General features: G+C 40.1%; 2 protein-coding genes across 2 annotated transcripts in view; one reads left to right on the top strand and one right to left on the bottom strand.

The window, feature by feature from the left end:
- Nucleotides 1–1,628: 1,628 nt before the first annotated feature.
- On the top strand, nucleotides 1,629–8,244 carry LOC136179702 (paramyosin). The gene is made up of 8 exons (XM_065956924.1): nucleotides 1,629–1,907; nucleotides 3,247–3,387; nucleotides 4,028–4,228; nucleotides 4,417–4,604; nucleotides 6,746–6,959; nucleotides 7,107–7,205; nucleotides 7,515–7,582; nucleotides 7,998–8,244. The coding sequence occupies exons 1-8, from the start codon at nucleotides 1,641–1,643 to the stop codon at nucleotides 8,155–8,157; spliced, it is 1,338 nt and encodes a 445-aa protein (XP_065812996.1). The 5' UTR covers nucleotides 1,629–1,640; the 3' UTR covers nucleotides 8,158–8,244.
- Nucleotides 8,245–8,397: 153 nt separating this feature from the next.
- eif4g2b (eukaryotic translation initiation factor 4, gamma 2b) overlaps nucleotides 8,398–10,970 on the bottom strand; it is an 88,807-nt gene continuing 86,234 nt past the window's right edge. Inside the window, exons 28-30 of the mRNA XM_065956632.1 lie at nucleotides 10,739–10,947; nucleotides 9,981–10,102; nucleotides 8,398–9,868 (exon numbers count right to left, since the gene is read on the bottom strand). Coding sequence (XP_065812704.1) covers nucleotides 9,803–9,868; nucleotides 9,981–10,102; nucleotides 10,739–10,947 — 397 coding nt within the window. The 3' untranslated portion in view covers nucleotides 8,398–9,802. The remainder of the gene's footprint in view (nucleotides 9,869–9,980; nucleotides 10,103–10,738; nucleotides 10,948–10,970) is intronic.

Here is a 10,970-nt window from a genome sequence, read left to right as displayed (position 1 = left end):
GGTTTTAGTTTGTCTTTAGTCAGAGTAAAGAAGCACTGTTTGCTGCATGTTTGTCTTTACTTTGATTCATCATGCAGAACTCCTCTAGATCCAACCCTCATCATATCTGCTCAAGTAAATCTTAATATTTCACATTAGAAACCAGGCGATGCAGAAATGTTAGGATCAAAAGCCTGCCTGCTTCTTTAATCGAGCATGAAAGCTCAATGTGTTAGTAATTCATGCCTGTTAGCATGAGGAGTCACCTCCTGTGTTGGTCCTCTGTATTTACAGTCACTTGCTGACAGCTGTGATGTTTTAATGTATGGTGGTGCTGAGGGAGAGAGTTCAACATGTCCTCCTGTCATGGCTGAGTAAATAACATATAATTGAGCTTCCTCCATGTTTCAGGCTGCAGGGTGCAGGCACACACTGTACAGGAAGGGAATTTTTTTTTACAACGCATATGTTTTGATTTTATAAGTAATACTTTTTATCCATAGTAAGGCTGTAGATGGCCTGATTGACAGGTGGGCGTGATGTAACGGTTTGTCAGGAGGCTTAAAACCTGCCTCTGCTCGAGCTCTCAGCCTGTCGTTAGGTTAACTAAATGTTAGGCTAAGACAGGATTTCCAGCATGGCCAATGAGCCTCTGGAGCGCCCTGCAGGAACAGATGGTGATGTCACTCAGGCTTAGTCCATTCAAATGTACAGTCTATGGTCAAGACCAGTGGAACTCTTACTTAATCCATTGAGAAGAAAAAGCATAACTCATGTAGCATCACTGCAGAAAGTCTACCTCATGGACATGAGATTATAACTGAGACCTGAACATTGAAAAATATACTGTACCTTCATGTCTGTTTTTTACTGTTTCTCTTTGATCTAACTAAGTTTTAACAAATAATCATTTCATGACTGTATTTTTATGGCTGACAACACACATGTATAATTAACTGTTATACATGTATACGGTTGGTATGTGAGTGCATTCTGTTTGTTTTTTAACACCTCACTTCTTATGGGCCTTGCTCACTGGCACCTACACAGTAACATGAGGGATAGGCAACCCTCCCTGCCAGTCTGGGAAGACAGGAGATCAGAGGCTTTAGTCATAAAGTTTCTTGGACCAACATTAACACCCTTGGCTTTTCTTACTTTCAGATTGCAAACGTAAAATAGCAAAGGAAAGCCCCTCATATATTTCCTGCGTCTATAATTCCAATTTAAGAGGAAATGTCTTTGCCTTGACTTGCTATGCAATGCTGTATTATCAAAGATCTAAGTAGCCATTAGCCCTACCAAGGAGCTTTGTTTCTTGCTTGCTCTATCACCATGAAAAGGCCAGAAGATAGCCAAATTGCATTTCCAAATCTGACCTACATTTCTCACTTTAAAAGATGAAAGTTTCCTTCATACCAAAACACACAGACTGAATGTTATCCCGTGAAGGTTTGTCCTATCATGTTGCCTCATGAATTCTTAATGATCCTCGCTTGGTGATCGTATCCACCCAGTGAACTCTGCGTGAAACTGAGAACGCCATTCACTTCCCACCTCTACATTATGAACACAAAATAGTGCTCCTGGTTACTCAACAACATCCTGACAAATACAGTGAGGCGTCACTCTGAAGTCAACTGCACCAATCTGGCTTTGAAATGTCACTCAGAGCCAAATCCCACTCAGATCTGCAGACGGTGGGGAAGTCCTCGATGGACGACAGCCTGTACACGTCCTTCTCCATGAGCAGCAGTAACATAAACAGAGGCAGCCGCTTCGCTAACGGGACGGTAGAAGAAGTCAAAGGTCTCTGCAGACCGTCCAGGAGGCCTGTACGGCTGGTCCGGCCTATCAGCGCTGTCAGCTCCAATGGATCCTTTCTCCAGATCAACCACCTGCAGGGAGAGCTGGTCAGAAAGAGGAAGGTGAGAGGTAGAAGAAGACACTCTGTATTGTACTTTTTTATTTTCTTCTTTATAGCTGAGTTGCAGGTGTGTGTGTGTGTAGTAATTGAGGTTGAAACAAGGACTGTTTCTAATGCGGGTATTAGTCTGTAAAACAGCTAACAGTTTTCGAGAGGCTATGACATCTGTTTAAGTGTTTCTTTCATTGTTTACAAAAGATTGGACGGTCAAGTGTAATTTCCATTCAAAATGCTTTGTTGTGTTTTACCAGCACGGGGTAAGATTAATGGTTTGCTTTCCAAATCAGGGTAAATCCTGTCAGTCAGTTGGTGCTCAGCTCATAGTCCGAGTGACAACAGAGTTCACCTTTTTGTGGTCACATGTTTTTAAGCACAACAATATTTAGCTATAACCATTTTGTGCCTTTGTGTTGAAGCTTTGCAAACTAATTCCTCTTAGCAGTGTGAGAAGCTTTACTTTTTAATTGTATTGTAAGATATCTGTATATAGATTTACAGAATGAAAATAAACCTGAAATAGCTGCTTAAAAAAGATTCTCCTTGACTGCTAATCTCTTCTGTGGCCTACGTGAGCGAATGAATTTGAGTTAGTTGAAAGGAAGAGATATAAGAAAACAATCTCATAACAAAGTCCACTTGGTAGATGTTGTTTTGAGCTTTTTCAACAAAAAGAGTTTGTCTGATTCCCATTTAACAGAGAAACAAAAAACAATCCATGAAAACAGTACAGAATTCATTTGCATCACTGAAAACTTGAGCAGCTGCTAAATGGACCCTGTGTGATTTTGTTGATGTTGTAGCTTAACCTAAACCATTTAAAGGCAGGGTTGGTAATTTTAGAAAACTAGCATGATTTTGAAAGTAGCATTCCCTCAGTGCTCCATCTGCACCCGCCCCCTCCCCTCTGTGCTCCCTCAAAAGCCACGCCCCTCCCTTACATGCGCAAGCGCCATTGGTCCAGAAGTGGACCTCAGCTCATGCTTTGAGAGAACGAGCAGGGAGACAGGGAGGCGTGATTGGTTCATAAAAATGGCACCTCGTGCAGACATTGGTTGAAGTATTAGATAGATAGATAGATAGATAGATAGATAGCAAAACTGCTATTTTCAAGGTCAAAGAAGGAGCTTTGTTGATGTATGAACTGAGAAATGTCTTACCAGCCCCAGTCCAAACCTTTGAAACCTCAAAAATACAACATTCTGTTTCAAAGCATGTTTACTAAAGGTGATTCTTGAATTCTTTGTTTTATTTAATCAATTTATGAGTTTAAGGACCTTTGAATTCATTTCTAAAGTTGTTGTTCCAAATGATATATCATGGATAATGTAAGCATTCCTCAGGAATGTGAGGATCTGAAGAAAGAAAACAAGTACCTGTCAAACGAGATCCACATGGAGCGGATCATGATGCGCACAGAGAACGAGCTGACCATGAGGAACCTGAGGAACCTGAACCAGGAGCTCCAGGCTCAAGTCAAAGAGGTAAGAGGACTCAGATAGTGGAGACGGCTCACAAACATTTCATCAGACAAGAGATATGATTCTTAAAAATGATTAAAAGGGAGGCAAAGGTTGTTGTTTTTTCCAGTTCCCACCTAAGTGTGATATTGATTTTATACAACTGTTATACAAACTGCAAATAAAAGTAAAAAGGAATAGAAATAATGAAAACCAAATAGATATTTTTTGTCCACCAACTCAACTAGTTCCACATCTTCACTGAAATGGAACTGGAAATGGTTTGTTTCCATGGTTACGACAGACTGGCTACTTATTTTTATGTACATTTATTTGTATGTTGCAAATTAGCATGCAAACAGTGCTATGTGATTCTGATGTATCAATTACATTAATCAAGGCAAACACCGTCTCCTCTTATGATAAGTAACTGTATTACATGACTGTACAACTGACTCTGTGAAATTCATAGTTCGTGAGCTTGTTTGTTAGATTTGCATGTTAACCTATATCCACACACTGCAGCTTAGTGCTGACCCTCATTCTGTCTTGGAGTGCTAGGAGTTATATTACATCTAGAAACAAAGGCAGGCCTCTACTGTTTCCTGTCTGAGTCACTAAAGCATACACACCCACCTCTCTGTCTGTTTTTGACCCCCATCAGCTGAACCAAAAGCTGTATCAGAGCCAGCAGAGGGCGACACTGTGCTCCCGGGCTGCAGGTGAGGCAGAGGAGTCCAGAGGGGAGGCGGAGAAGAACAGGGCCCATGCTGAGGCTCGGGCCCTTGGGTGTCTACGGGACAAGGAGACAGCAGAGGCAGACAGGAGCCGCCTGAGTGAGGAACTACAGCAGCTCAAGAAAGAGGTACACACAAACACACTGAGTCAGAAGATCACCTCAAAACTACTGGTTAGGGACACCTCAGTGATAGTTTGGGGAAGCAATTAGTGACCATAGTAACATGTAATAAATATGTTCCATGTTTTTTCCGTGAGCTACAACGATTAAATCATGACCTGTGATAAAAATAAAGCATCATTTTCTTCTTTTAGCACACTGATATGCAGCTCCTTCTGGCACAGACAGAGAAGAGTTACTTTGAAACCAAGCTGAGGCTGGACCGAGTGTCCGGGGAGAAACAGGCTCTGCTGCAGGAGAACAGGAGCCTGGAGGGGGACAGAGACGACCTCCGAAACAAGCTGAGACGGATCACAGAAGAAAATGTACAACTTAAAGGGAGGTGGGTATAATTCAAGGTCACATGAGTTTGTACCAAGAGTAGTTTTTTTGGACTGTAAAGTTGCACATGACAAAAAATGTACATAAAAATATACGTTAACATTTAAACAGGCCTCTAAATAGATATTTTCCCATACCAACAAACCAAGGTGTAACAGATGCACCCAATTATTAAACATACATGTTACATAGTGTTGCAAGCATAAAATTGAATTAACAACATGTGGGAGAATAAGTGTGCATTTTTTGTGGAAAACTAAATAGGACTAAGGATAGAGCCATGAGGAACACCAAACTTAAGCTTAATGTGAGCTACTGTAGCAATGTTTCTAAAGGAATTTATTAGGAAGTATTTTTTTCACAGCACTACTCAGTGTTCAAATCTACAATTTGGAAAGATTGAAACAAGTCTTTTTTCATAATAAAATGACTTTTAGGAAGGGTTAAAATTAGTCTTTTTTTCACAATGAAATTACTTTTTGGAAAGATTGAAATTAGTATTTTTTCCCCACAAAACAAATACTTAAACTAAACTTATTTATTTATCATTAACCTTTGTATGGAATCCTACTCTTATTTCTGCATAAATACGGTGTATTGTACTCTCCAAAATAAAGTGTTTGGTCATGGTTTATATGCTGAAAGTGAAACAAAGCAGGCGAGAAATCAGAACACAGTGACCTGTTCACAATAGCTAGTGAAACGTGAGGCCAAGAGTGCTGAATACCTCTTTTATAGGGGAAGTTGAAATGGAGTCAAGGCCACCAGAGGGAGGATGTTATAGGTTCACAGTGTCACTTCTTGCATGAAGATAGGAAGAGCACAAGCGCAAGGGTAACTGTAAAACCTGTTTTTAGCTCCTTATCAAAAGAGAGAACAGTGGCGGGGTAATCTGCCTTTAGGAAGCGATAAATCATCATGACACAGCAAACTATATGTAACTGTTGGAAAAGTCAGAGGGGGGTTCATTTTCATGTTATTATAAATTACATCTTATGTTTTAAAGTCCCTCAGACAGTTGGGTTGAACCACATTTGATGCTACCATTTTTATTGCATTTTCTTTACAAAACACATACGCTCTAATTAAGCTACAAATTGTGAATAGCCAGCTGTTTTGTTTCCATTAGAAAAAAACACCAGACCACTTGAACTGCTTCACAAGTACATCTCAGAGACAAGTAAAAAATTTGCATCAAACGAAATGGTAATGAACAAAAAGGAGAAAGAAAAAAAGAAGCTGTGTTCTTAGTCATTAAGGTTTTTTCCTGCCTTTTTGCTGATAATCCTGGTTAAAAAAATCAGTGGCAAAGACAAGGCATTTGGTATGAATCTTATTTAGTAGGACTCAAGATGTGAATATAATATGCATTTGAATGATGGAGTCCTTGAGGTCAGTCATAGTGAACGTACCATATTGAAAGCAGCCGTTTGAGCGTTTGTCTGCTGAGAAATCAGGTCAGGGCTGACTAAATGTTTCACTATTACAATCGCTACACTTTTTAAAGTCAGAAGCCAGAAGACTAACAATAACAAGAGCTTCACTGGAGATAAGCTGACAGGGAAGAAGAAGATATAAGGGAGGCAGAAAGTGACATCAAAGCCTTAAAGGAGAAAACCAATAACAAATATGGAAACCTGGAGAAGGTCTGTGATATTCTGAGACAGTTTTCAAAAGACATATAGTGGTTTGAAAAAGCGTGAAACCCTATTAAATCACACTTCATTGCCTTAATTTGAACATATTGACCATCTCTGTGTAGCATTAATGAACTTCAAAGGAAAAATGTCTGGAATTTCCTTAAATCCAGATGTGCTCTTGTTGGTACAGATGTATCTAAATGTACTTCATGGTTGTGTGTGACAGGGAAACCAAAGATTTACAGGCTCGTATTTTGTTTGTTTTGGGACCTGCTTCAGAGTTAGCATTTAAATGATTTAAAGCATTCAAGCAACAGATATGAAGCAATTAAATAACATCAGTTGAGTTTTTTCCACAACAGAATTAATTAGATTGGAAAAAAAGAAATGAAAAGAAACCCAAATGTAACAGCTAAACAGTAAAAGTTTCTTTGTCAGATTACTTGACAGTGGAATCTAAAATGAGTTATTTCGGGATGTAATTTCAGATTTGTGTTTTCAGTGAGATGAATTCAAGGCACAGGGCGATGGCCTCAGAGGAGGAGAGCAAAAAGGCCAGCCAGGCTCAGCGGGAGGCCGAGGCAGAGAGACGGCTGGCCGAGAAGGAGAGGAAGGAGAGGGCGGCTGAATGTTTGAGCTGGAGGGAGAAACATCAGGAGTTAGCCGACAAGTTCAGAGCTCAGGAGGACCTGAAGGCTCTGAGGCAGAACAAAGCAGTGAGTAATCAAATATGACATGCATTCTTGTTCTAACACCTTTCCTAACAGCATGCAGGTTGTGAAAACATAACTCATAAAAAAATCCTTAAAATGTTGAGAAGCACATTAATAATGTAATGTAAATCATGTTTTGGTTTTCAACAGTGTCAAGCCAACATCAAGAGTTATTTCCTCTGCATGACGGAGAGTGATCAGAGGGTGAAAATTCTCAGAAATCAAGATGGCAACCCAAGAAATTTTACGGTGAGTTGACACGGCTAATGTTAAGTTATAGGATAACCTTTTACTGCAGTCTCAAGTGATATTGAGAGACCATTGAGTGATGACCCTTATCTAAAATGGACTGAATTAGAAAATCAAATAATGCAAGAATTTCTGCACATGGGTTGGGATTTGACAGATAAATTAGGAAAATTAACAGGATTAAAGATTAGTAAAAAAAACAACTATAAACCTGCCAATTAGGGTAAATGACTAAGAAAATCCAATTTAAGAAAAAATATTTATCTTTATTATTAGGAAAATGTATGTCATTCAATCATATGGTTTCAGGAAGGTGACCCTGTGTACATCTCCACACCTGAGTCCAGTCCAGAGGAGACTGAAAGGAGTTCATCCAGGTAACACTGCAGCCACCAGGGGGCAGTATAAACACCACCACTTACATTTACTGAACAATCCAACCTGTTCCTTTTTTTTTTGCACAGGTTGAAGCCATTTTTTTAAATGTACAGTATTTACATCCAGCCCTTTAAACATCTAATCAGTTGGGCTGAGTAGTAAAGAGAAATCAGTTGAGACAAGAGGACATGACACTTAACAATATGCAACCAAATGTCATTTGACCTGTTAAAAAAGAAAGCTATCCTTTCTAAACCATTTAAACTTGTAACAAATGTTTTTCTTCAAATAGTGAAAATAACTTGAACTGATATGTTTCATTTATATAAATCCCATCCTAGGTTATAGGGCCAGTTTCCCCTTAAAATTGATCAAGTGCATAACTGTAGGATAATTAAATGACTGTTCTCTCAGGACCATGTTGAGGGTCTCTGCCCCCCACATGGGGAGGGATCTGGGTCCGAGTCACTTCGATGAGCTGCCCGCTTTCGGAGGAGAGCGACCCGACTCTGCTCCTCAGCGCAGGAGCAGGAAGGTGGTGGATTACTTCTGGATCCCTACAGACGAAGAATAGTAGACGGCCGACTTTTTGCATTCGCCCAGAAACAGCAACACAGTCATCCTCTTGATCAGAGGAGAGGAGATGTGTTCCAGGATTTGTATGAGAATTACAATAGTGAGAAAATAAAGACACAAAAACTGAATGTTTAAGCCTTGGTGAGGAGTCAGACAGTGGTTATCGTAGATGAGAGTGTTTGTAACAGCGTGCAGTGAGGAGTTGGAAGATGTGAATAAAAGTGAGAACTAGCTGTGGTGCTCATGTACTGGTCTTTATTGACAGTAACGCAATAGAGGTGCACAGTAATTTTGAACACGGCCTGTGAGCACAATTCTTCGGTAAAAGTTGATCATTACTTAGCAGTTAGATGAGTTTTTTTTTTTTTAAGCAGGAAAGGGTCATTTACAGCCTATCTGGATGGTTTGCTTTATCTGTGAATTTTAAGAAAATCATTAAAAGCAACTTATTTCATTAACCTTTTTGAGTATTTCTAAATAAACAGGCCACTCTGAATTCCCGATTTTTTAACAGTTACACTTTTCAAAGAGGACCCTCTTTAAAAAAAAAAAAACAACTTTTCCTAGTTCTTCAACATTAATACTTGTAAACCATGTTAAGCTTCACATCAACAAATCTGCTTCAATTCTTTTATTGTGCAATTATAGGCCAGGACTAACTCAAAATACTTGCGTGTGCATGGGCTCTCGCTTTTTTTTTTCCCTCTTTAGTAGATTTATTATCCCAACACAAAAAAAAAGAAAAAAAAAGCCCATCTAACTAAGAGGTAGAAACACAGGCAACTTTGAAACTTTACGGCGGCACACCAATGATTACAACTTTTGTAAATCTTGTTACATTTGGAGGACCATGAGTATTGCAATCACTCAAGTAATAAAAGACGACAAGGAGGGACACGTAAAAGAGAAACAGTCAAATCAAATAGGATTCGTTTATAAGCCAACTACACATGAATCTTAAATACTTCTGGAAATATCCTGCCAGCTTCTGCTTTGCTCTCACTCCAGCGGGTCGCCTCTACCGCCCATCACTCGTTCTGATTTAAAAGCAGAGTGCTGCTGTGTTTACATCCTCTCTGCTGTTGATTAAAGAAGACACCCGAGTGTGATTGAAGACAAATCCAGGCTGGGCCCTTACAGAAGATCACAAAGCAGGTCACTGATGCAACCTTTTGTTAATGGTCTTAAGCTAGCATTAGGAAAGAGGGCTAATAGTTTCAGGGGGACTCTTTGTTTCCTAACGATTGGGAGCGTCAAATCAGTAAAAATTGAGTGGAAATGAAAAACATGCAAAACTGAAAAAGTTACAAACTCAACACATTAAGAGCAAAAACAACAGAAGAAAGTAAAACACGTGGATGAGCCACTTCAGAATTCATAGCTGATCAGGACACAGATCCAGAATCAAACATCCATCAGGCAACAGATCAAAAGATGCTTCTCAGCGTATCGTCATGGTAACACATGAGGCCCTCTACAGATACAAGCTTTTTTCTTTCTTTTTTTTTTAGATTTGCAAGCCAGAAGTAGCCGAGTGCCATGTGGTAGTGGTTAACTTAAGCATGGAGTTTAATAAAGAAAAGGCGACTGTAATAATAAAGATGAGGTCGATCTTCTACAACATAATGCTTCTGTTTGGCGTCTCAATCGGCGTCGTCCTCAGACTCCTCCTCCTCCGCCGTCTCCAGCCAGGTGAGCCACTGGTTGACCTAAGGGGTGGGGGGGGGGGGAGGAGAACAGTCAGAACAGACTTCCCATCTTGTGAGAGAACAACATCATTCAAAGGTGGACTTCAACTGCATCATTCTAAACGTCCTGTACCTGGAATAAAGCTTTTCCTTTTCCAGGGAATTCTTGAGTAATGTCTTCTTTCCATGCGAGGAAGGCTTCTTCTTCAATGATCTCCATGTCGTAGAAGTTGACAAAGTAGCGCAGCAGCATGCCTAAAAAATAAATAAAAATAAATATACATAATGAATATTTCCAAAATAAGCAGTTCTATTTAGCTAGGAATGTAAGATAAGATGCTTAAACTATGATTTGTTGTATTAATAACTTGTATTAAAGAGGACATATTGTACCCCTTTTCAAACAGTTCCCTGTGGTCTAAATAAAATATCTGTGCTGTGGTCAAAATATAAGATGAATCAAGCACCAGAAGAGGTCTGTGACCCTGTATAAAGCAGCTCTCTCAGAAAGCTCCGTTTTGGTGTGCGTGTCTCTTTAAACGCAATGAGTTATCCCAGTAGACATCAGTCCTTTGCTAGCGAGAATAAAAATGGTGGACCTGCACAAAAGTTTTGCTCTAGGCTGGGGTTGGAGTCCATGGGTGGAGATACAGGGGAGGGGAGGGTATTTTTTTTTTTTTCAATCAGAATCCCACTGTGACATCAGAAGGAGATCACTTGGGATCAAAATGTCCAGCACATGCTAGAATTGTAGCAAACCTATACCAGTTCTAAAGCTATGACTTATATCCATATAAGTCATATATCAATATATCCAATGTGAAGTTAAGATAAAAGCAGCTCTGTTGGTCTAGCTCTGGTTATTGTCCCTGACTTGGGGTGTCACTGTACCTTTAGGGAAGGTGCTGGTGTTGCAGTGCACCTGCAGGGCGTACAGGGCGCTGACCTGCAGCTGGGTATGGTCATGCAGGAACTTCTGCATGACGGGCTTGAAGGCCAGCAGCAGCTGTTTCTCCTGCTCCAGCTGCTCTTTGGAGGGGGCCGCCAGCTGCTCGTCACCCTCCGCCACACACAGCTCCTGTGAGATGTATTGGAGGAAACTGGGAGAGACCAGAGGACCAGT

Source organism: Labrus bergylta, chromosome 7 (assembly GCF_963930695.1).
Source record: "Labrus bergylta chromosome 7, fLabBer1.1, whole genome shotgun sequence".
Taxonomy (NCBI): domain Eukaryota; kingdom Metazoa; phylum Chordata; class Actinopteri; order Labriformes; family Labridae; genus Labrus; species Labrus bergylta.
This window is presented reverse-complemented; position numbering and strand designations above follow the sequence as displayed.